Below are 22,395 nucleotides of genomic sequence, written 5' to 3'. Positions count from 1 at the left end.
CCCTCTAAGATTAGCATAGTAAGCTTACCCATGCAGAACACTTCAGGAAGGAATCTGGACATTCATAAAAACTTTTTTTTTCTTGTAGAGGTGTCCCTTACCTAGAGTCCAAGAACATGTCCCACCATTCTGGCAACTCTGATGACTGTGTTTCATCAACGCTTGAGCAGCAGGTGTTGGAGTTTTTACAATCTCACATGCTGCTTGGAGAAAGTGTGGCTGGAAGGGACCTTTCTGGGCTGGACCTATCTAGCAGTAAGCAATAGTTCCCTCTTGACTCTGAATCCAAAGAGATCCCCACCTCCTTGCTGAAAGGTGTGTCCCCCCCCCCCACATGTTCTCTGTTGGCAGTCTGTCGTCTGTGGAAGTCTGCGGCTAAATAGAGACATGTTTGTCAGTTTGTTGTTTGATTTGTTGAATTATAGGTAAATGAATGCTTTTTATTCTTTCTCTTACCAATGTCTCAGAGTGGGTTATTGAGACTGCAAGTGCCAGTTAGTGAGAAAAAAGTTGGACTGATCTGGGGAACTTGAAACTATTCTGCTCTGTGAATCTCTGCACTTCTGCTGCACAGCTAGAGGAACTTAATCAAAAATTCAAAATGGCAACAACAGATCTCTCAAGCTGAATCAAATTTTATGCTAGGTTTTCATCTTCATTGGTTTGCAGCAAATAGGTCTGCTGCCCAGCTATTTAAAAAAAACCTTAGCATTCAGGCAATGTCTGTCCATTTGCAGCTGAAACTCTGAATTCCTATCCTGGTTCCCTATACTCCCATCAGCCCTTAATTGATTGCACTGTTGATACAATCAACTACAGTAGACCCTTATCCACTGGGGACTGGTTCCAAGCCCCCCCGCAGATACTGAAAACAGTGGACAATAGCAAACACTATATATACTATACTAGAGGGAGCCAGAGACCATGCTATGCATTCTTCACTAACAAGTACTGTATTCATAGCACAGTCTCTGGTTTCTCTAGTAGCCAGATTTGCTAATACATCTGAAAATAGCTTACTGTATTCTGATGTTTTCTTTTAATATTTTAAATATTTTCATAATGAGGATAAGTGAAACTGTGGATACCGAACCCACAGGTACAGGAGTCCTGCTGTACATTGCTGTCCCTTACTGCATTAACCAGCACACCGGGAGATGGGATACGGGTGGACTATACTGCAGGAACTGTCAGACATTGCTCAAAATCCTCCCTGCCCTACAAAATGGGCATTTATACTAACTGGGCTAATTTTCATGTTGTCTCAACCACAGTCATAGTTCCTACAGTAACTGCATTGGCAGGGTATATGTCAAGTGCAGCAGCAGGCTCGTTTTTCATGAAATTAAGAGGCAGAAGATGCAATATAGCATTGCATTCTGTGTTTTAGAAGGGTCAGAGATTTGCTCTAAAATACAAAATAAGAATTCTGGTTCATCTCAGAGGGCCAGACACAAGTGGTTTTCTTGAGTCCTACCCTCCCAGATGCCAACAGGGAGGTGTGGTCCGCTGATGATCCATATGGACTACAACTCAACCTAGCTGCTTCTTCATCGAGAACATGGGATGCAAGAGAGACCTAAGACATTTTGGTGCCTGAGGCAGAAGTCTTTAAAAACAATGGATACTCTGCTACTTTCCACGGTAAACCCAAATCTGCTGAGCTGGTTGGCTTCGGTCTGTATAACAGCAGAATCGCCCACAGCAAGGGAAGGCGGAGTGGGTTGGAAGGATGGACCTGCCTTTTCTCAGTGGACACCTCACACTCCTGATAAAATGCTACAGTTCTGAATTGAATCTGTCTGAAACATCCATCTTTAAGAACCAAATGCAAATCTTTTCCTTTTAATATCTCATGCCTGACAGTTCAGGATCAAATCAAATGTGATTTTCCTACAGGTCTGAATCTGACACATGAGATTGACTCCCCCCCCCCCCAATTCCTTCTTTTTTAAAACCAACAATAGCCCAAAGATGCAGTCAGTCTGGGCTCAAGACTGCTGTACGAGGAAAGATTTGTTTCAAGTTCTATCCCATTTGCACATTGCTTCCAAGCCACTGGCTCGTTTATTTAAGGAAAAGAAGAGGAAAGATATTCTAAGCCACAAAGATGTGGTCAACCTCACGTTCAGCTTTAATTTCAGTTTCTGCTTGCAGCAGTGGACAACAAAATTGTGCTAGGAGACACATGCAAGACTGATATTTATTTCTTCCCCCCCTCCACCCCCAGCTTTAAGAAAGGCCAGGACAAGTCACAATCTCCAGACGGGTGTTTCATCAACAGTTCAGAGCTTGGAAGTAACAAAGTGCAAGTAAACACTTTTTTGTGATATGTTAATTTTTTTTCAAGCAACAGAGATATACTATTTTGGCAAAGTAATGTGATGACCTGTAACACTGTTACATCTTTCCCATGATGAGTAATATTTACCTCCTACTTCCAAAATGTGGTTTAGACACATGTCTCTTCTATTTATTTATTTTTGTTGGTTGCTTTGGCAATTTTTCTAGTCTAAGAGGTTTTTTAAAGCAACATATTTGTAATATGTTGCTAGCATGTTATTCTTAAAGTAATACTCTTTTTTAAAAAAATTGCTAATGGCTTGCTTTTTAAAAATAAAATTCCAAGCTCTGCAACAATCTGAATTCCACCAGCACAACCCAAAATAAAGAAAGTGATGTCTAATTCCCAAACAGCAACTCATCTAGCAAACAGCAGTGAAGAAAAAGCTACATACAGCAAGCTAAAAAGATTTTAAAAAACGATGAAGATGGGCGCTGATAATTCAAGTGTGGTTCGAGTTAGACAAATGAGAGTAAGTTCCTACCAATATTAGCCTTTCCAGATCTATGTAACAACATTGATAAAACAAATGGGTTTTAGAGGTTACAGGTACAGCTGGCCTGATTGCCACCTGATTGCCTTACATCTTCAATTTTTGCCTGCCCAGCAATATTATAGAAGATGAATATTTGAATGTGAGTTTTTCTTGTGGGCTTCACATCTAGAAACAGACCACAAGGTGTGGAACCTATACCACTGTGGGAATAACTCAGCTAACTAGAATCACACTTTATGAATGAAATGTGCATAAAAACCTACCCCTAAAAAAGCAGTGATTAGTGTGATGGGAAAGGCAGGCAGCTCTTGGCAAAATTAAAGAACACATACCAGGCAACATTCAGAGAATGATTTTTTAGGTGGCCGTGTAGGAGGGGGTGGGCCCTGATCCCACTCCCAGAATGCCATTGAGTTCTGACGAATCAAGAACTCCGCCGATGGCTAAGAGGAGGCAGACACAGTCAATGGCAGAAACAGCAGATGGAGGAAAAAGAAGGCGAAATAAGCATGCATAAGGATAAAAGTAAAAAGAGAAAGGAAAACAAAGAATAAATTCAGCAGCAATAGCAACAAACTAAAAAGGCATGGAAGAAAGAGAAATACAACAGCAAAAGACTTTGATTTGAGCTATCATGTTTAACCACAGTTCATGTCCACAAATGCTGCTTCGCTTTCAGTGGCACAGGCCTCCACAGTTGCACCTATGAAATGCAAAGTTTCCACCCTCCCCTAACATGCTGCAGCATGCAATGTATGCTGAGTTCATTAATGACACATAAGCAAAACAGCATAAGAAAGTTTTTCCTTGGTAAAAGGGAAATACAATGAGAAAAAAGCACAATCTTTAGTCATGCTGAAGAGTTAAGTGTTTTGTTCTGTTTTCAAAGAAGAGAGATGATGATTATGATGACAAGGCATGGACAAGATGAAGTTTTAATAACGGATGCAAGAATCTTAAACATTTCAGGCACAGATCTAATGATAGCACTTCCCCTATTAAAAGGCTAAGTAACCTTTCTCTCCCACCATTTCTACCTTTCTTTCTCTCACAACACACGCACCAAGGCTTGCCCAATAAATTTTGTTGGCTGAAGTACAGCAGTAAATTATGTCTGTCACCCCACCCCCCCAACACCTTCTTCTCCTAGAGTCCAGGGGCATTTACAACACACAGTCTTAGAAACAAAGTCCAAAGTTGGGCAATACCTTTCTTCATCTCTAAAGTCTTTCAAACAAGACAAACTTTCTCCAGACACTTGTTGTCAGGCAAAGAGAGCTAAGGGAAACAGCTTAAAATAGGGTGTTAAAGCGAACACTTCAAAAACTGAACTAAATGTAATGCCCTCAGTTCATGAGGAGGCCAGGCTGCTGACAAGGCAAAATGGGAGTTTACGTTCCACATGAGTAGAACACAGTGTCTTGTGACAGCTGAAAGGCAAACAAGCTTTATATGACATAAGCTTTTGTGGACTGCAGTCTACTTGCATCTGATAAACTGGGCTGCTGTCCAAAGCTTATGTCAAATAAAACATATTTGTTTTTCAGGTACCACAATTCTATTTTCCGTTTTTGCTCCGTCAGGCTAACACAGCTCACCCAATTCCACATGCCAAGAAAAAGGTGCCTGCAATATTGCTAGTTAGGTGAGCTATTTTGGCACCTGAAAGAGAAAACTCTCACAAGCATTTCGCTCCCTCACGGTCATCAATATTGCAATCAGTATACAGTATATCAAATTACTATTCATTTGCTCTTCTGTCACGATACCTCTAACTCTGCTGTTTTGCTCTGCCTCCTATAAAGGCAAAAGAAGGAAGCCCGATGACCCACTATGGGTGCCTCAAGCAGGCCATCTGCCTTCACCCCGCATCCCCTGGAGAGCCCATAAGACAGGACAAGGGCCAAGCCTCAGGTGGATGCAGACATGAGGCGGCAGGCTCAGGGTGGAAAGTAGGAGGTGATCTACAGGGCCCAGCTAGGTGAGGAGATGGGGGCTGGGGCTAGCAGGCAGCTGAGGGGGATCAAGGGACAGGATTTGGCAGAGGAGGGGCTTGGAAAGGGGTAGAGCTGGAATCTGAAGAGGAGACAGAGACCGGTACACTGGGAGTCCATGGAATTGGAGGAGGAAGAGGTGTGGTGTGGCACTCCAGAGGAGCTGGACCCCATCTTCAGTGTGGAGGGTATGGTGGACTACACTCCTATGGAGGACCCCTGGACAAGGGTCCTGGCACAGGTATGCTTCCCACAGGGAAGAGGTACAAAAGGGATGCTCTCAACCTGCAACCCCGAGGCCACCTTCTCACCTCATCACTCAGTGGAGGCCTCAGCCCCTGGCCCCCACCTCAATACAGAGGAAGCACTGGAGGTGCAAGTGGCAAAACGAGATCTCTCAAGAAGATACACTACCAACAGGCAAACTGAATGGTGATTTGGGGCTCTAAGACAGAATGGTTAAGTTGCGTGTAAGATTGGGCTGCTACCTTTCACTCATACATAGAAATTTGCTCTACATTCTCATGCTGTCTTGCCATGTGTTGCCTACTATGAGCAGATAATAGTGTGGAATGTGGATGCAAAATGTGCACTACATGACTACGACATATTATGGAGGAGAAACTTCAGAAGTAATTTTCATTTTTCCAGGGTATGCCAGGGGCAGGATATATATGACCATGTATGGGAGTCAGCTAATGAATAGGCATGAGTGTATGCATTTGTGTGTGTTTGTGAATAGAGATGTAAAATTTCTGAAAATTTCCATTATTTTTTTCTAGAACAGGGTACCCAAATCTACCAGCTTATTAACATCAGCAAGTACCTCTCTCAAGTCATTGTCCAAACCAATGTGCTCCGAATGTTGCCGGATGCGATCTTTTCTGCGCTGTGTTGTGGCGCTACGACTCACCCATCGACTAAGGTTGTTGACAGAAAGGAAAGAAGGTAGAGATGTTGTACGATATCATAATCTCATTAACGAATACATGTATTTGTCTCGTTTTTTTACAATTTAATACATAAACATACAAGGCTGGCATCTCTATCAAGTAACCAAAAATGACACATTCCAAACCACACAGACGATTAGGTGGGACCTCATGGAAGGCGGTGTGTTTTTGAGAACTGGGCTTTGAGGCTGGGGAGATCTATTACGCAGGGCATTAAGTATCCCAGAACAAAAGTTTGTAATACCTTTACTGGAACAGTCAAATATTAAAAACTGGTGAGTTTCAAGTCCATCAGGACCGTTTATATTGCCAATCATGGTCAATTTTGATGGGGTCAGAGAAGGAACATAAAAGTCTAAAAATCATCTTGATCATGTCTTACAGTATCAGAACATGAGTTAAAATAACATCCCAAGTGGAAGCTTGTTGTGTCAGGTACAGGTATCAGGTTTTGCTTCAGGCAAGGTAGGATGAGTAGTCTTTCTCTCTAAACAAGGGGTAGTAAATCAACAAATCATTACCTCGCCTGGAAGTATATAGATTGTTCAAGTGGGAAAAAGGGCATACAGAAACAAAACATTCTCTGTGTCTAAAGAGTTGGGAATTACATCTTGCTGGCAACCTAGCCAGAAAATGTCAGTTGGAGCCAAATTAAAGCTATCGCCTAGTGGTTAGAGGAGGATGCAGTCCTCAGGTGGACCAATCCTGCTTGAGCGATGCAGACCTCCCTGCACTGGCTGCATATTGTTCCCTGAGAGGTTCTGATGGGCATTTTCCATAATGAACAAAACGGCACTGTTGGACTCAAAATATTAGTGTTTTTCAATAAATTGGAAACTATTATTGATTCTGAATACTGTACAAGCACCACACGGCTTTTTTTCTTTCTCATACAATGCGGTATGTAGCTCTGAGTAGGGAAAGATGCTTGACGGGGGACAGATCTCCTGTCTTGGAGGTGCTTTTCATGTTCCCACAAAATGCCTTCGCTAATTTCTATACTGTACTCTTGTCTTTGAGCTTTTTCTTTCATTCTTTGTTTCAAACTATTCTATTTTAAAAACTGTACACTAACTGTTGTTGTTATACCAAGTCAAGACAGAAGTGCATTATAGCAACCCTCACAGGGTGGGTCAAGGCAAGTGCGGAATTGAAGGAGGGGTTTTACCAGTGCCACTCCCTTAGTGAGCTTCCATGGCAGAGCTGGGGAACTAAACCCAGCTCTCTTGAGCCCTAGTCCATCACTCTATCCATACTCTAAGCCACTGCTGAAGCCCAATAAGAAATACAATTCAGACTATTAAATTTTTTAAATAAATGATGAACATTTTTTAAAAAAAGAAGGCTTAACTGTAAATAGGGCAGTATGCAATGCATTTTAGCCAAAACATTAAGATTCTGCACAGCACCCATTAATCTTAACTGGGCATGCTACAACAGAGTGAGTGGATTATTCGATTGTTTTCCATGTACAGTATGCAGCATCCCAGTTAGATGAACTACAGTCTCATAGGGCAAAAATGTAAAAACAGGTTATGTTCTCAAACTCTCTTTCAAGAGCAACCAAGCTCAAAGGCCCAAATTCAGCCCTTATACCCAATGGGCTACACTAACTCTCAGCTTGCCTAAAAGCCTTTCTGGTGAGCATCTGTACTGAAACAAACTCCCCAAAGCTAAAGACAGCAACTTGTTAAAGTTTAATATTCTTCATCAATGTTAGCAACACTAGAGCTCTGAAGTGGTTACAGACATCTGAAGGTGCTAAGGAAGCCCCACCCCACCCCCACACCGGGCTTGACAATCAAGAATATCAAAGCCTCATCAGGGGATCATTTTGCTTCCTTTAAGAAAGAGAAGTAGCTCTCCCTGTCTTTTGTTCCCTCTTCTCACTCTTGCTAAGATAGGTAGGAAATCCCACAGCTTGCAAAAGTTATTTTTGGACTAGAATTCCCAGAATCCATCACCTACCATGGCCACCAATTTCACCTGCTGGAGTCCCAAGATTGTATACAGACTTTTCATTTAATTTTGTTTTAAATTCACTTTCTGTAAGTGGGTTTTTGGACTCAGAGAGATAATGGATTACATCTCCATGACAGGAGAAAATGGCTCCTTAAAGGCTAGGGTTCCAGCATGCAGAAGTGGACATAGGTTATTAATACTTCATTTCCAAAGGTCAGCTGCTATTACTGGGGAAAATTCCAGATGATGACATTTCTAACCAAGCCATTTGCAGAAGATTATTTTTTAAGTCTGGGATGAGGAACCTTGGCCCTCCAGATATTTTGGCCTACTACTCCCATCAAATGATCGAGCAAGGCCAATTATAAAGGATTATGGGAATTATAATCCATAAAATCTGGAGGGCTAAAGGTTCTTCTTGAAGGCAGGCCACCCCTGCTTGTCTACAAGAGTTACACAAGCATGGAAACACTTGTTTAATTCTTTTAATCAGCAGCAGAAGAATAGATACAAACCATATTAGTGTTTCATAAGATCATATCTTCTACTTCCAAATTGCTCTAGCAACCTCCAATATACACACTGCATTATGTTCCTTTGTAAGTAATTACAAAGAATTACAGGATAATCAGTAGAGATTAGCGTATTAGGGAGCTTATTTAATCATTTTGATTTTGCAGCACACATGTCTGATTTGCTCCAATTTAACAACTACTGTAGTTTAAACCAACTGAAGAAACCAAATTAAGATGTTTGCTCCTGCTTTACTGGAATTTCTTTTACTAACAGAAAACAGTAAGATCAAAAACTTTTAATGAAAAAACCAAATCTTAACATGTCCAACAATGGGGGGTGGAGGTGGAATTACCACAGTGCACCTATAGATGCAAAATAAGAATTCTGCAGGCAAGGTTGAAATCCAATGTCCAGGGAATACAGAGGACTGCAAATGGTACATGCACCCCAAACGATCTCTATTGGGCCACATGCTTCACATCTGATTCACAGAAGGTACATTACAATGATGGTGGGAACTATAGAGCAATTCAACAACTTTTCGAGGTCTCTTTCCGCTACTGACAAAGCAATGTGATAATTTAAATTATTCATATGCCACTTTTCTCCCCAAAGGGGACCTACTGAGACACATATTCACAATATTATTACATTTGTTAAAGCTTACTTGTTATTAGCAGGCCCAGTTGATAACACATCTGACTGGAGTTTGGGAAAGAAGCCATGCTCATATTTGCCTTGCCCTATCTTCATATCAAGCAAGTGTGGATGAATTGCAGTGTGATCTATCTTCATCAGACGCTGTTCAATAGCCTGAGCTGAAAACAGTAAACAGTGTATAAAAAAGCACAACTTTTAGCCACTTCAACCAAATAATGATTCTGCTACAGCAAGAATTTACATTTAGAACCTGCTCCCCTGGAGAATTCCTGTCTCACTCTCTACAACAGTGAGCCAAAAATAATGGCCATCAATGGATGGGACATTGTCTTTAGAAGGGAGAGACTTCAAGAAAGGTATAAAATAAGGTGGATAGTTTACAAAGTAAGATGAAAAGTAGGTATCTGTGAAAGCCATCAACTGGAAATGTGGAATTTAATAAGGTGGGGACACATAGGTGAATAGGAAAGCAAGTAGGAAGAAGGCAGACAAGTGAATTTTAGAGGCTGGAGAATTGTGGGTCAGGTAATAAAAAAGAAAAGGACTGCAGGTCAATTCTGTGATTTTTGTGCATGTTTAACCATTGCACAGGAGAAATTACACTTTTTTAAAAGGAGTAGTAGGGGCAATCTTCTTTAATGAAATCCTGTCTGATAGCACTGGTACACAGTATTCCTCTTGGGCTCCAGACCTAGAGTCTGAAGATTCCAGAAGAATAAAGCAGCAGGTGAGGTTCCAGAAGACAGAAGCACCAGGAAAAGGGAAATTACAGTGGGGTCTTGACTTGAGAACTTAATCCGTATTGGAACGCGGTTCTCAAGTCAAAAAGTCTGTAAGTCAAGTCTCCATTGACCTACAGTGCATTGAAAACCGATTAATCCCGTAACAGGCTGTTTTTGTTCCATTTTGGTTTTTTTCTGGTCTGTAAGTCAAATCTCAGTCTGCAAGTCAAACCTAAATTTTGCGGCCAGAGAAGTCTGTAACTCAAGCCGTCTGTAAGTCAAGGGTCCACTGTAGGTCAATCAAAGTCTCAGCTACAGTGGACCCTCGACTTACAGACGGCTCGACTTACAGACTTCTCTGGCTGCAAAATTTAGATTCGACTTGCAGCCGGAGAATCGACCTACAGACCAGAAAAAAAACAAAATGGAACAAAAATAGAATAAAAACTGCCAGTTGTGGAATTAATCGGTTTTCAATGCATTGTAGGTCAATGGAGATTCGACCTACAGACTTTTCGACTTACAGCCACCGTTCCAATACAGATTAATTCCTTAAGTAGAGGGTCCACTGTAAATCCATAGGAGAAGGAGCACATCGCAGAACATGACACCATTACAAACCTTGGATTACACCAAACAACTTGGTGCACAATTGCAGAAAAACACCAAAAGTAAAGAAATGCAAAGTTACATGTCTCTATGTATAAAAGAGATGTTCATTAAACAAACATTTGGTGCTGGATTCACATTTGTGGGAAGGAGAAAACAAAAGGAAGCTTGTTATTGCAATCAACTCACACACTGCCTTTCAAAACAGAGATACAAGAGTTCTGGTACCACAATATCAAACAAAACTAGTCTTTGGAAAGAAAACGGGTCTGGAAAGTGAAACAGTTTGAAACACAAATTAATGTCTTTTAAAAAAACCCTCCTCTATTTCATTTCTAAATGAGAAGCAAATGAATAACAAACTTGGGGATTCCCCCACTCCAGGAAAGTTCTATATAGAGCTACCTGAAAGAAACATGTTTGGTGACACCAGTGAACTGTCCACAGAAAAAATAATCAAATTGCACAGCTAAGCCCACAGGGACCTCCATGCGTCACAGAGATTACTTTACTGTCCATATACTTGTATGTCTTTACTCCTATAGTGAGAACAGTTTGCTTTGTGAAAGCCTTATGAGGGGTCAGACTGTTTCAAATTATTAAGCAGTGGAATTCCAAACAAATTAGTCACAAAAAGATACTGCACCGCAACACACACAAAAAAACACATCAACATGAGTGCAATCCTATACATAATAATAATAATTTATTGTCAACAAAATTCACATCTCACTCATGTCTATGCAGAAGTTAAGTCCCACTAAGTTAACTGGGGCATGCTCCCAGATAAGTGACTCCCATGTGAAGATGATTATACTCCATAAAATATTTATTAAATTTTTGCCTTCCTCTTATGACTTAAAGACCCTATGTGGATTAAAATTAATAAACAGCTAAAATACCAACTAACTAGCTATAGTTATGATCCCTAAGCTGGTCAGCCAAACATCTGGTAGTTGCATGCCTGTGAGTACTTCTGTTTCCACTACTGAGAAAACAATGTCATAATTTAAATTATTTAAATTATCCATACTCTACCTTTTTCCCCATAGGGGACCAACCGATGCACATATTCACAATATTATTACATTTGGAAAAGCTTACTGCAGGTCCAGTTAATAACACATCGAGCTGCATACCCTCTTCCTTTAATCTGGTGTTTGGCTTCAGCGATGGCCAAGTGAGGGAAAACAAGTTCTCACTCAGTCCAGGGAATGGTCTGAGAATGTACCTGAATCTACCACAGTATTTAAAGCTCTGATAGATTCACCTGTTGAAGCCAAAGTTCCCCAGGGTATGGCCTGCTGACTTTGTGTCAGAGCTATTTTAATGTACTCAAAATCAAGAGCATGACATAATGAAGATCTGGACCTACTGATTAATGTCTGGGTGATTTCACAATAGATGAGCACAAATTTCTGACTCTATATTGTTTAACAATGCCAACAACAAAATGATCCTTCCCCCAACTTCTGACACTAAGAACAAAGGCTATGTCAGAGATGGCAGCTCTATACACCACAAGGAAGGTTACAAGACTTGTTTTATGTTATCCTTTGAATCTCCTTAAACTTTTTTTAATTTCAGGAGCCTTTTAGCTTAGCTGCTGAGTTAGATTTCTAACGTCAAACGTACTGCTGATTTTGTGAGATACCGTATTAACGCAATCTATTTCATCCATTTACTTTGCTTCCATCTTTTGTATTGCCCTTCCATGTTTTATTATATTGTAATAAAAATGTACATTGTATCAAAGACTCAAAAACAGAATGAAAATTAAAGCAAATAAATATCAGGAACCATAACTCAAATGGAGTAAAAGACAGTGATCAAGTAACTTCTTTTACTTTTAATTTTTTTTCACCAATCATCCATACCTGCTTCTTTCAAGGTGTTGCACTTCTGATACGTAGATGTTCTTAATGCAGGAGCCCTGACATTATACAGTCTCATCTTCTCAATCCGAGAGTCAAACACTCGCAGAAATGGGTCTTTTTCTTCCCACTGGGACATAATTTTATTGTCGATGAATGTGGCAAACATTTGGGTTTCAATGAAATGTGAGAGGAATGGAAGGTAAGGCTCAGGTTGGTCAGAGAGAAATGAAGCCTAGAAAAAGATAAATAAAAGCCATTGTATCATTTCATTGGCTAGCCAATTTTGTTGTAACTATACTTTCACAGAATACATGCAGAGTACAATATCATACAAAGACTAATAAAAAAGAGCAATATATAACCAACTTTTCTCCTCAAAGGGCTTGATGGACCTATCTTTTAAGGACAGATACCTCAATGACAAAAAGGATAGCCTTCAACAGACCAAAGAATTAGTTCAGAAATATGTTTTCTGAAAGATCAACAATTCCTGTGCCAATACTACTGATATCCAATACTACTGCCAATACTACTCTCTCTCTCTCTCTCTCTCTCTCTCTCTCTCTCTCACTCACACACACACACACACACACACACACACACACACACACACACACACACACACACACACACACACACACACACACACACACACACACACACACACACACACACACACACACACACACACACACACTAATATATTTTTCAGAGAAATTACAAGGAATATCAAATCTACATTCCTAACGGGAGAAAAACCAACAACATCAATTCTAGTTTGGATTTGTTTGATTGACAAGTTTCCACAACAGTGTTTCATCATCCTTCTCCCCCCCCCCCCGTCTCCTTTCAGTTTCAATATGTAACAGATATATTTTCCCCTCAATGTATTTACAGTTAGTCAGCAGGCCCAGGACAAAACCAAAATGGACCTCAAGTACTGTATACTATTCTTTTTTGTATGATTGGCCCTTAATGTTGATAATCCAAAGATAAAATAAAAATAAAATCTATATGCAAGCTTCTAGACATATTTTGTCCACTTTATCTTAATACAAGTAATGTGCAGATTATATATATATAAATTTGCAAGCAACTATCATTACCTATTTCTGCATATTATTTTCACTAGTATCCACATTTTGTATGGGCACTGTGCCCTAATAATATAAATAAATAAATAAATAAATAATATAAATAATATAATATTTTGTATAAAATGCCATTAAAAATTTAGAGAAGTGCAATTTTTGCTGCAATATCTTAGTTTTTTCAGGTACAGTATTGGTTAGAAAGTGCAAAATTAAGTGAGTTCACCTTGAAGTGAAAACTAAAAACAAATTATCTACCATACATAATTTGAAGCCAGGATTTTTTATTATTACCACCTCTTCAAATAAAAAGTGAGCTCTGTCGTCTCTATTACTAATTATGATGGCATGCCATCAAGTCAGTTCTGACTTATAATGATCCTTTTCAGGATTTTCTAGGTCAGGAGTACTCAGAATTGGTTTACTGTTCCCTTCCTTAGGGGATGCCATGGGATGGTGCAGCTTGCCCAAGGCTACACAGGCTGGCTCTTCTTGTAGGTGGCACATTTGGAAGGAAGGAAGGAAGGAAGGAAGGAAGGAAGGAAGGAAGGAAGGAAGGAAGGAAGGAAGGGAGGGAGGGAGGGAGGGAGGGAGGGAGGGAGGAACTACCTACCTTACCTGCCTGCCTGCCTGCCTAACCACAGTGGGGAATTGCAGTCCCAACCTCTGACTCTGCAGCTAGATACATAATTTGCTGAGTTATCTAGCTGGTGCCCATATGACTAACAGATGCCAAAGATTAAACCTGGAAACTTTCACATACACAGGAAAGAGCATATCCCTGAGATATAAAGCTGTAAAATATAAGGAAGTTGAATTAGCTTAGAAGAGAGAAAAAACTGGCTGCTTTTACTTTGTCAAAATTTTGCATCTGTTCCCTGTTTGTCAGCCACGATTCCCTGTCTTGCGCTGCTTGGATGACAAATGCCTCATAATCAGAAAACATCTGTGTGAAGCGGTTAGCAAAGACCTCCCGAAGCTGCACGTTGAGTTTGTAGTCCCTCAGCTCCCCATCTTCACACTGGAGTTTAGCATCTTTTTCCTTTTCTGCCAGAGGAGCGGTAATGTTCATTTTATCCACTGCAACCCCTGTCCTCTTTGCCAAAGCATGAAGGCGGGCAATGGTTTCGTTGCCTTTCAGTAGCTCATACATGTTGATGGTGTTGCTCGGTATGTTCCCATTCTTTTTATCATTGGCCAAGTCATTGAGGACCAGGTTTTTCAACTTGGTGGCGCTCTCACTGCCATGGAGGGTACCCTCGAGGGGAATTCCAAACTGGAGGAGGACTTCAGAGATTTCTTGGATGAAATCCAGTCTGTTGGGAAACTGAGGAAGTTCCTCTGGCAACTCTATAAAGTGGTTATCGATATCCACAAAACAGAGGTTGGCCTGCGGGGGCGGAGGAGAAAACAGATATATGAGAGATGGAAATTCACACCTTGTATCCCTATACTGTACAAGTAAAACTGTAGGCAATAAAAACAAGCACAGTGTTTAGACTCAACAGCCCATATTCAAATATTTCATTTGGCCAACAAAATATCCTCAGAGGTACTCAGCTAACCTGCTATTTCACCCTAGGCCTTCCTCATGAGATAGCATTAAGGCACATTTTTATATACTGTACAGTATAGTTAAATAGTCAAATGTAATAGCCAGCATCCTATTGTGACCAGGACTCATTGTGGAAATTTTGGGGCTTTAAAGAGTCCTCCCCTACAAATTCTACAGTTCCCCAAGGTTTCTCTAGGATGAAAGGGATCCCCAGAACTAGGATGGGGAAAGATAGGAAATTTGTAACTCTCTCCAAATGGCCATGGCTGACTATGTCATCTGAAATGTGAAGTTGCACACACAACAGGATCTCGGCCACTGTTTTGCTTGCTATAGAAATATGAAAAACTTCCTACAACCCATCATACACAAAACCACATTGAGGCAGCTGTAACACAATTATTGTATCCACGTTAATTAGTTCTAGTGGTTTGACACCACTTCAACTGCCTTGCAATATCCTATGGGATCCTGGGATTTATACTTTGACAAAGGAAAAGATTCGGTGTGAGAGAGTTCCATCAAAGTCATCTAACTGTGTAGTGTACATATATCAAATTTTTTATTAAAGTACCAAGCTTTATATTTGTTTTCACATCTTTATCACATCTTTTGGAAAAACAGATGCTGGAAATTATTTATTTATTTATTTATTTATTTATTTATTTATTTATTTAGATTTGATCTGATTTGATTTGATTTGATTTGATTTAATTTGTATCCCACCCATCTGGTCTATAGGACCACTCTAGGCAGCTTCCAATATAACATAAAAGCAATAATATAACACATAAGTCATCCAATAGTAAATTACAATACAAAAATAGAGTAAGAAATAAATAAAGAATAAAAAGAAAAACCAAGTATTGCCTGGAGGGAAGGGCTGAATATACATCCATGTTTTTAATTGGCTTTTAAAGGTAGGTGTTAAGCTTTTAGTGCTTTCAGTGGTTTGATCATCTTCAGACTTTCATGCTGGGGGACAGGTTTTCTTCTTTTGTCACTGCAATTTTATTATGGTATTTTCAGACTTCCTTATTATACTCTTCTGTGTACTGCTATTGAATGACTGAAGATACACTGGTTAAATATACTGATTTAATTAAAAATTAAATATTTTAATACCTCAAAAAAGGGAGTCTGAAACTATTTTTTTTTTAAATACCAGAATTAAATTACAAAAACATAAAACACAAAATACAACTTAATTTGAATAGGCAGCAATATGTTCATAAGCAATCCTTGGGGGAAATTTTTAAATGTTTTCAAACCCCTTTCAAGCAATTGTAGCAGGACTGAGGCAACAGACAAGTTTGACACAAAAACATTTTAGTGTCACAGGTAGCATAGTCCAGTCGTGTCTACACTCACAACAATAAGAATATATTATATCCAGCAGCTAACCAGTTACTTATCTCACAGAATCCAGATTCTGCCATCTAAGGCAGCTGCCCAACAATGGGCTTGATTTCTGATGTATTAAAACAGTGGTCCTCAACCTTGGGCCTCCAGATGTTCTCGGACTTCAACTCCCAGAAATCCTGACCAGCAGAGGTGGTGGTGAAGGCTTCTGGGAGTTGTAGTCCAAGAACATCCGGAGGCCCAAGGTTGAGGACCACTGTATTAAAATATACATAGTAATTTCTCTCCATAAATTGAATTCTCTGTTTCAAAAGCCGGAAGAAAACATGAAATTAACTTTTAGATAAACCACAGAAGCCTGAGAAGTAAAGTGACATCTTGGAAAAAATAAAGTGATATTTTGCTATTTTCTCAATGCAAACGATATCTGAAATTCAGTGCTCATGAATTTTGCTGTGTTGAATGAACTGAGTGCTGAAACCAGTTTATTTCCCCTGAGGGAGCAGAGGCCTCAGATGTACCAGGCATGACAAAATAGCATAACTGGAGACCTAGATATTCACAAGGGCAATGGCAGTGAGTTCTTGTTAGTCTTTGAACTGCTGTTTAATTGGTACCAGTGCTCTGTCAATTTCTCCGGGGCATGAAGTGGTAGAAGAACACTTGCGTACTCTGCTTCTAACAGGAAGAAAAGGGCTGTAATCCAAACTAAACCCCCAAATTACATTAATTAGCTTGCTCGTATGTTTAGAAATATTTTTTAAACAGAACGTTAAATAGCAAAGGACAACTTTCCAAGGTTGGAAATTTTTGAAAGCATTTTTAGCTCCCACGACTTCCCTTGCTTACTTTGGCAGATACCATGGGACAAGGGATTGTGCAAAAGCAATCTGTTTGCATAGACAACCATTAAATCATCTGCAGTCCTGCAATTCTTTCTGTGCTTTCAGGCTGAAACAGAATATGCCTTTATCTCTCAAGATTACATTTCAAAAGGCATTCTCTTGTACAAAATCATTTTTACAACGAGCAATGGGATTTGAATCCAGAAGATTTTCTGGGATCCCTGTTTCCAACAGCACCCCAAATCAATACTGATGTTGATTAACACTCTGAAGAATCCATGATGAGCAGTGGTTAGAATTTTATCTCACATGAATAATGGTTTGCATTCAATTCCACTCCCTTGGAACATGGCTTGAACAATCAAAGCAGCACAGAATGGAATCACAATTCAGTAGGATTTATTTGCTAAAGACCAAATAGTTTTACAGGCTTCAGAAAACCCTGCATCAAAACACCCACAATCACATCCCATTTCCTTCCCTTCTCTGTTACATATCAAGCTATTATCTTAGTACCAGCAATATGAAAAAAGTTAACAAAATGAAGTTTCTAAAAATTAAAAACCATTTATACCCAAAAGAGAGAATTAAGCTCTACATTAACCTCTTATCTTCACTGCTAACAATGACATTTATTTAATCTGTATCACTATGACCATGAGTTTAGAAACAAACTGGCTCTTTTTCTAAAAACAAAAATATATAAAAAGTTTGTAATATAAAACCAGGAGGTGTGTGACTATCATCTGATCACAGTGCTGTGTGTGTTTAGTCGTTTAGTCGTGTCCGACTCTTCGTGACCCCATGGACCAGAGCACGCCAGGCCCTCCTGTCTTCTACTGCCTCCCGGAGTTGTGTCAGGTTCATGTTGGTTGCTTCGCAGACACTGTCCAGCCATCTCATCCTCGGTCGTCCCCTTCTCCTCTTGCCGTCACACCTTCCTAACATCAGGGTTTTTTCCAAGGACTCTTTTCTTCTCATGAGATGGCCAAAGTACTGGAGCCTCAGCTTCAGGATCTGTCCTTCCAGTGAGCACTCAGGGTTGATTTCCTTTAGAACTGGTAGGTTTGTTCTCCTTGCAGTCCAGGGGATTCTCAAGAGCCTCCTCCAGCACCACAATTCAAAGGCATCAATTCTTCGGCGGTCTGCTTTCTTTATGGTCCAGCTCTCACTTCCATACATCACGACAGGAAAAACCATAGCTTTGACTATTCGGACTTTTGTTGGCAATGTGATGTCTCTGCTTTTCAAGATGCTGTCAAGATTTGTCATCGCTTTCCTCCCAAGAAGAAGGCGTCTTTTAATTTCAGGGCTGCTGTCTCCTTCTGCAGTGATCATGGAGCCCAGGAAGATAAAATTTGACACTGCCTCCATATCTTCCCCTTCTATTTGCCAGGAGGTGATGGGACCAGTGGCCATGATCTTAGTTTTTTTCATGTTGAGTTTCAGGCCGTTTTTTGCACTCTCCTCTTTCACTCTCATTACAAGGTTCTTTAATTCCTCCTCACTTTCTGCCATCAGAGTGGCATCATCTGCATATCGGAGGTTGTTGATATTTCTTCCGGCAATCTTAATTCCGGCTTGGGTTTCTTCCAATCCAGCCTTCCGCATGATGTATTCTGCATATAAGTTAAATAAGCTGGGGGACAGTATACAGCCTTGCCGTACTCCTTTCCCAATTTTGAACCACTCAGTTGTTCCATGACCAGTTCTGACTGCTGCTTCCTGTCCCACATATAGGTTTCTTAGGAGATGGATAAGGTGGTGAGGCACTCCCATTTCTTTAAGGACTTGCCATAGTTTGCTGTGGTCCACACAGTCAAAGGCTTTGGCATAGTCAATGAAGCAGAAGTAGATATTTTTCTGGAACTCTCTGGCTTTCTCCATAATCCAGCGCAAGTTAGCAATTTGGTCTCGAGTTCCTCTGCCTCTTCGGAATCCAGCTTGTACTTCTGGGAGTTCTCGGTCCACATACTGCTGAAGCCTACCTTGGAGGATTTTGAGCATAACCTTGCTAGCGTGTGAAATGAGTGCAATTGTCCGGTAGTTGGAGCATTCTTTGGCACTGCCTTTCTTTGGGATTGGGATGTAGACTGATCTTTTCCAATCCTCTGGCCACTGTTGAGTTTTCCAAACTTGCTGGCATATTGAATGTAGCACCTTAACAGCATCATCTTTCAAGATTTTAAGTAGTTCAACTGGAATGCCATCACCTCCACTAGCCTTGTTGTTTGCCAGGCTTTCTAAGGCCCACTTGACTTCGCTCTCCAGGATGTCTGGCTCAAGGTCAGCAACTACATTGTCTGGGTTGTCCGGGATATCCAAATCCCGGAGTAGGAAATGGCAAGCCACTCCAGTATCTTTGCCAAGAACGCCCCATGATCAGAAACAAAAGGCTAAAAGATCACAGTGCGCTTAGAAGAAAATCATTGTCAGATGACAGTTTCAAAGCCAAAATATTATGCTTGTCATGATATTGGCCCAAATCCTGCTGTTTAGCATAGTAAATCACACTAGAATAGACTCAATGGGGATTAACTGAGTCTACTCCTCTTTAAGTTCCATTGATAAAAATGGGCCTTCTTTGACTAATTTTAGCATAGTAAGTCATAGTTCAAGTAGGCTCATTTGAATCAGTGGAACATACAGAGGAGCTGACTTACTAAATCTCCACTGATTCAGTGGGCCTACTCTAAGGCAATTTACTACATAAGCAACAGGATTTTGGCCACTACATTTTGTACAACGTTTTAACTCTCAAGCACAGAAGAAAATCCAATCATTTTCCACACATACACATAAATGTGGGTATCATTTCAGAATCATGTAATGAAAATAAGTACTGTATTGTCTGAACTATGAATGTAGCCAAGTGTTCTTACTTGCACTAAGACTGGAAAAATATGAAGAGGATTTTTAGGTGTCCTTATAGATGGATCTGAGAGAAGCAAAAGCTTTACAAAAGATTTCTGCTCCTATAAGAAACAACACTTACATCTCAGTGCTGGCAACAGTAAATGTTTATACTGGAGGTTGGAAAAGAGCAGCCCATACGGTGCATTTAGACCCTATATCTCAAAAATAGCTCCCAACTTTCCAACAACCCAGGTTTTTTTAAAAGTTAAAAGATTGCTTATGAAGTTCTTTTGTGCCCTCTAGTAAGTGAAGGATGGGATTCTGTCATGTTTCAGTATTCCCCCTGCCCCAGCACTCCCAATCCTCTGAAAAACAAAATTAAATTAAAAACTAAATTTTAAAGAATTTATTTGGGCTACTATAGGACAAGAGGGGCTTTTTCAACTGACAGTATTAATATGGACAGAAATAAATTTAAAACTAGTTACAGTGATGCCCCACTAGACGCTTACCCCGCATGACGTCAAAATCGCTTGACGATGACATTTTTGCGATCGCGATAATGGGGGAAATCTACTTTACGTTGATTAGGAGCCTGTTTTTTCTGGTTCCGCAAAATGGCTTCCCTCCCTTCTCAAAATGGCTGCTTTCCAGCTCCACAAAATGGTTTCCCTCCCTTCTCAAAATGGCTCCTTTCCGGTTCCACAAAATGGCTTCCCTCCCTTCTCAAAATGGTTGCTTTCTGGACGGAAGCTTCGCATTACAGCGATTTTTAACAGCTGATGGCGGTTCTCTATGGGCAATCTTCGCTGGACGAAGAGGTATTTCTCCATTGGAACGCACTGACTGGTTTCCAATGCATTTCAATGGGGATTTTTTTTACTTGACGACGATTTCGCTTAACAGCAATTTTGCTGAAACGTATTATCGTCATCAAGCGGGGCCCCACTGTATTTTATAATTAGCCTAAAGGAAAGAATTTGATTTCCAGAGAACGAGCCTAAGTTTATGAATTTTAAATATTTTTAAAATTTTAAAAATTGTATTTGTCCTGTATCAAGTACAATTGCCTATTTTGGGCACTGGAAATCCCTGGTTTTTCTTTTATTTAAGACATGAATTATTTCATTAGTAAACAAACAAACAAACAAACAAACAAACAAACAAAATCCATTATTTAGTCATATTTGTTTTGGGGAAGTAAGTAAATAATATGAAATATTAATTAGCCTAATTGACCATGACGCTTCCTACTTCAGCTATTCTCCCATGGACATTTGCTGCCAGCTGATCTAAAAATGGCCCTCAGCTCATGAAATTTGCCCTCTGTGGTTTAGATCAGCGGCCCCCAACTTTTTTGGGACCGTGGACCGGCTGAGCCTCTGAGAAAGGCCCCCCCACAGGTGCGCGTGCGCTCTCGGGTGGATGTGTGAAGGGGTGGGGGAGCGCCCAACTGCACCGGCATGCACAGGGGCACCAGCACGTATGAATGCCCCTTCATGCGGCTGCATGAGTGAAGGGGTAGGGGAGCACGCAGGCAAGCGTGCAGGTGCCCCTGAGCATGCACAAAGCTGTGGGGGAGCGCTCATGCCAGTGCTGGCATGCACACACATGTACAAAGCAACTGTGGGGAGAGGAATCCATGTGGGGGGGAGCTCTGTCTTCGCGGCCCGGTCCGTCTCAGGCCACAGACCAGCACCAGGCCACGGAGCGGGGGGTTGACGACCTCTGGTTTAGATGGTTAGCTATATGAGTACTTTGAGGTGTAAGAATCCATAGGTATAACCAAATGTTACTAAAACTCTGGCTCCACAACCAGATGCCTAAACCACTGAGCTACCCAGCAATTATTATTATTATTATGTAACAAGAACAACACATGCCACAATTCTGAAGGGTCTTTTCCCCTGAGAAGTGCTATTTGTGTTTGGAGCATTCCAGCTTTTCTTCAGATCATTCTTCTGCGTATCGTATGCAGAAGCTTGCTTTGTATGCACGTAACTGATCATGTAATGTGAGTCCCTTTGAGTTTATACACTGAAACCTATCACTGAAACAGCAAATGAAGGCCGTAACTCTGTGTTATCCTAATTAGGCTTAGAAACATTGTGCAGCTCTTTAAAAAAAAGGCCAAACCCCACAATTCAGAAGGTGGCAAAAGGCCTTGGGGAAGAGTATTACAGCAAACGTGTGTGTGTGTGTGTGTGTGTGTGTGTGTGTGTGTGTGTGTGTGTGTGTGTGTGTGTACACACACGTACATACGTACACACAGAAAGAGAGCATCCAAACTGCAGGACATGAGGCTGCATTATTTTGTTCTTCTGTCGCCACCATAACCTGAAGGCCTGCACTAGGTTGATGCTTTCATGCATCGTTCTTCAAGACAGAGTTAATCTGAACATGTGAGAAAAGAAAGGATTGGAAAGCAACATTCTTAAGAAGCCAATATCCTCTATTCTCTCCATGCTGGTAGAAAACCTAACTTTTGTCAGGGTTCCAGATCACATGGAGATTATTCCTGTACAATGGGAGCTATCTTTTTCAAATGTAAAC

General features: G+C 40.5%; 1 protein-coding gene across 4 annotated transcripts in view; it reads right to left on the bottom strand.

Moving 5' to 3' along the window:
* The window catches only part of DENND5B (DENN domain containing 5B), a 109,582-nt gene that overhangs the window by 22,308 nt on the left and 64,879 nt on the right, over positions 1-22,395 (bottom strand). For 2 of the 4 annotated variants that reach the window (XM_020789005.3, XM_020789006.3), the window contains 5 exons: positions 14,078-14,614; positions 12,134-12,365; positions 8,933-9,083; positions 5,661-5,754; positions 3,173-3,283 (listed from right to left, as the gene is read on the bottom strand). In XM_020789005.3, coding sequence (XP_020644664.2) covers positions 3,173-3,283; positions 5,661-5,754; positions 8,933-9,083; positions 12,134-12,365; positions 14,078-14,614 — 1,125 coding nt within the window. The remainder of the gene's footprint in view (positions 1-3,172; positions 3,284-5,660; positions 5,755-8,932; positions 9,084-12,133; positions 12,366-14,077; positions 14,615-22,395) is intronic. The other 2 variants (XM_020789007.3, XM_020789008.3) reach the window with 1 other exon arrangement.

The sequence above is a fragment of the Pogona vitticeps genome, chromosome 5 (genome assembly GCF_051106095.1).
Source record: "Pogona vitticeps strain Pit_001003342236 chromosome 5, PviZW2.1, whole genome shotgun sequence".
NCBI classification, from domain to species: domain Eukaryota; kingdom Metazoa; phylum Chordata; class Lepidosauria; order Squamata; family Agamidae; genus Pogona; species Pogona vitticeps.
This window is presented reverse-complemented; position numbering and strand designations above follow the sequence as displayed.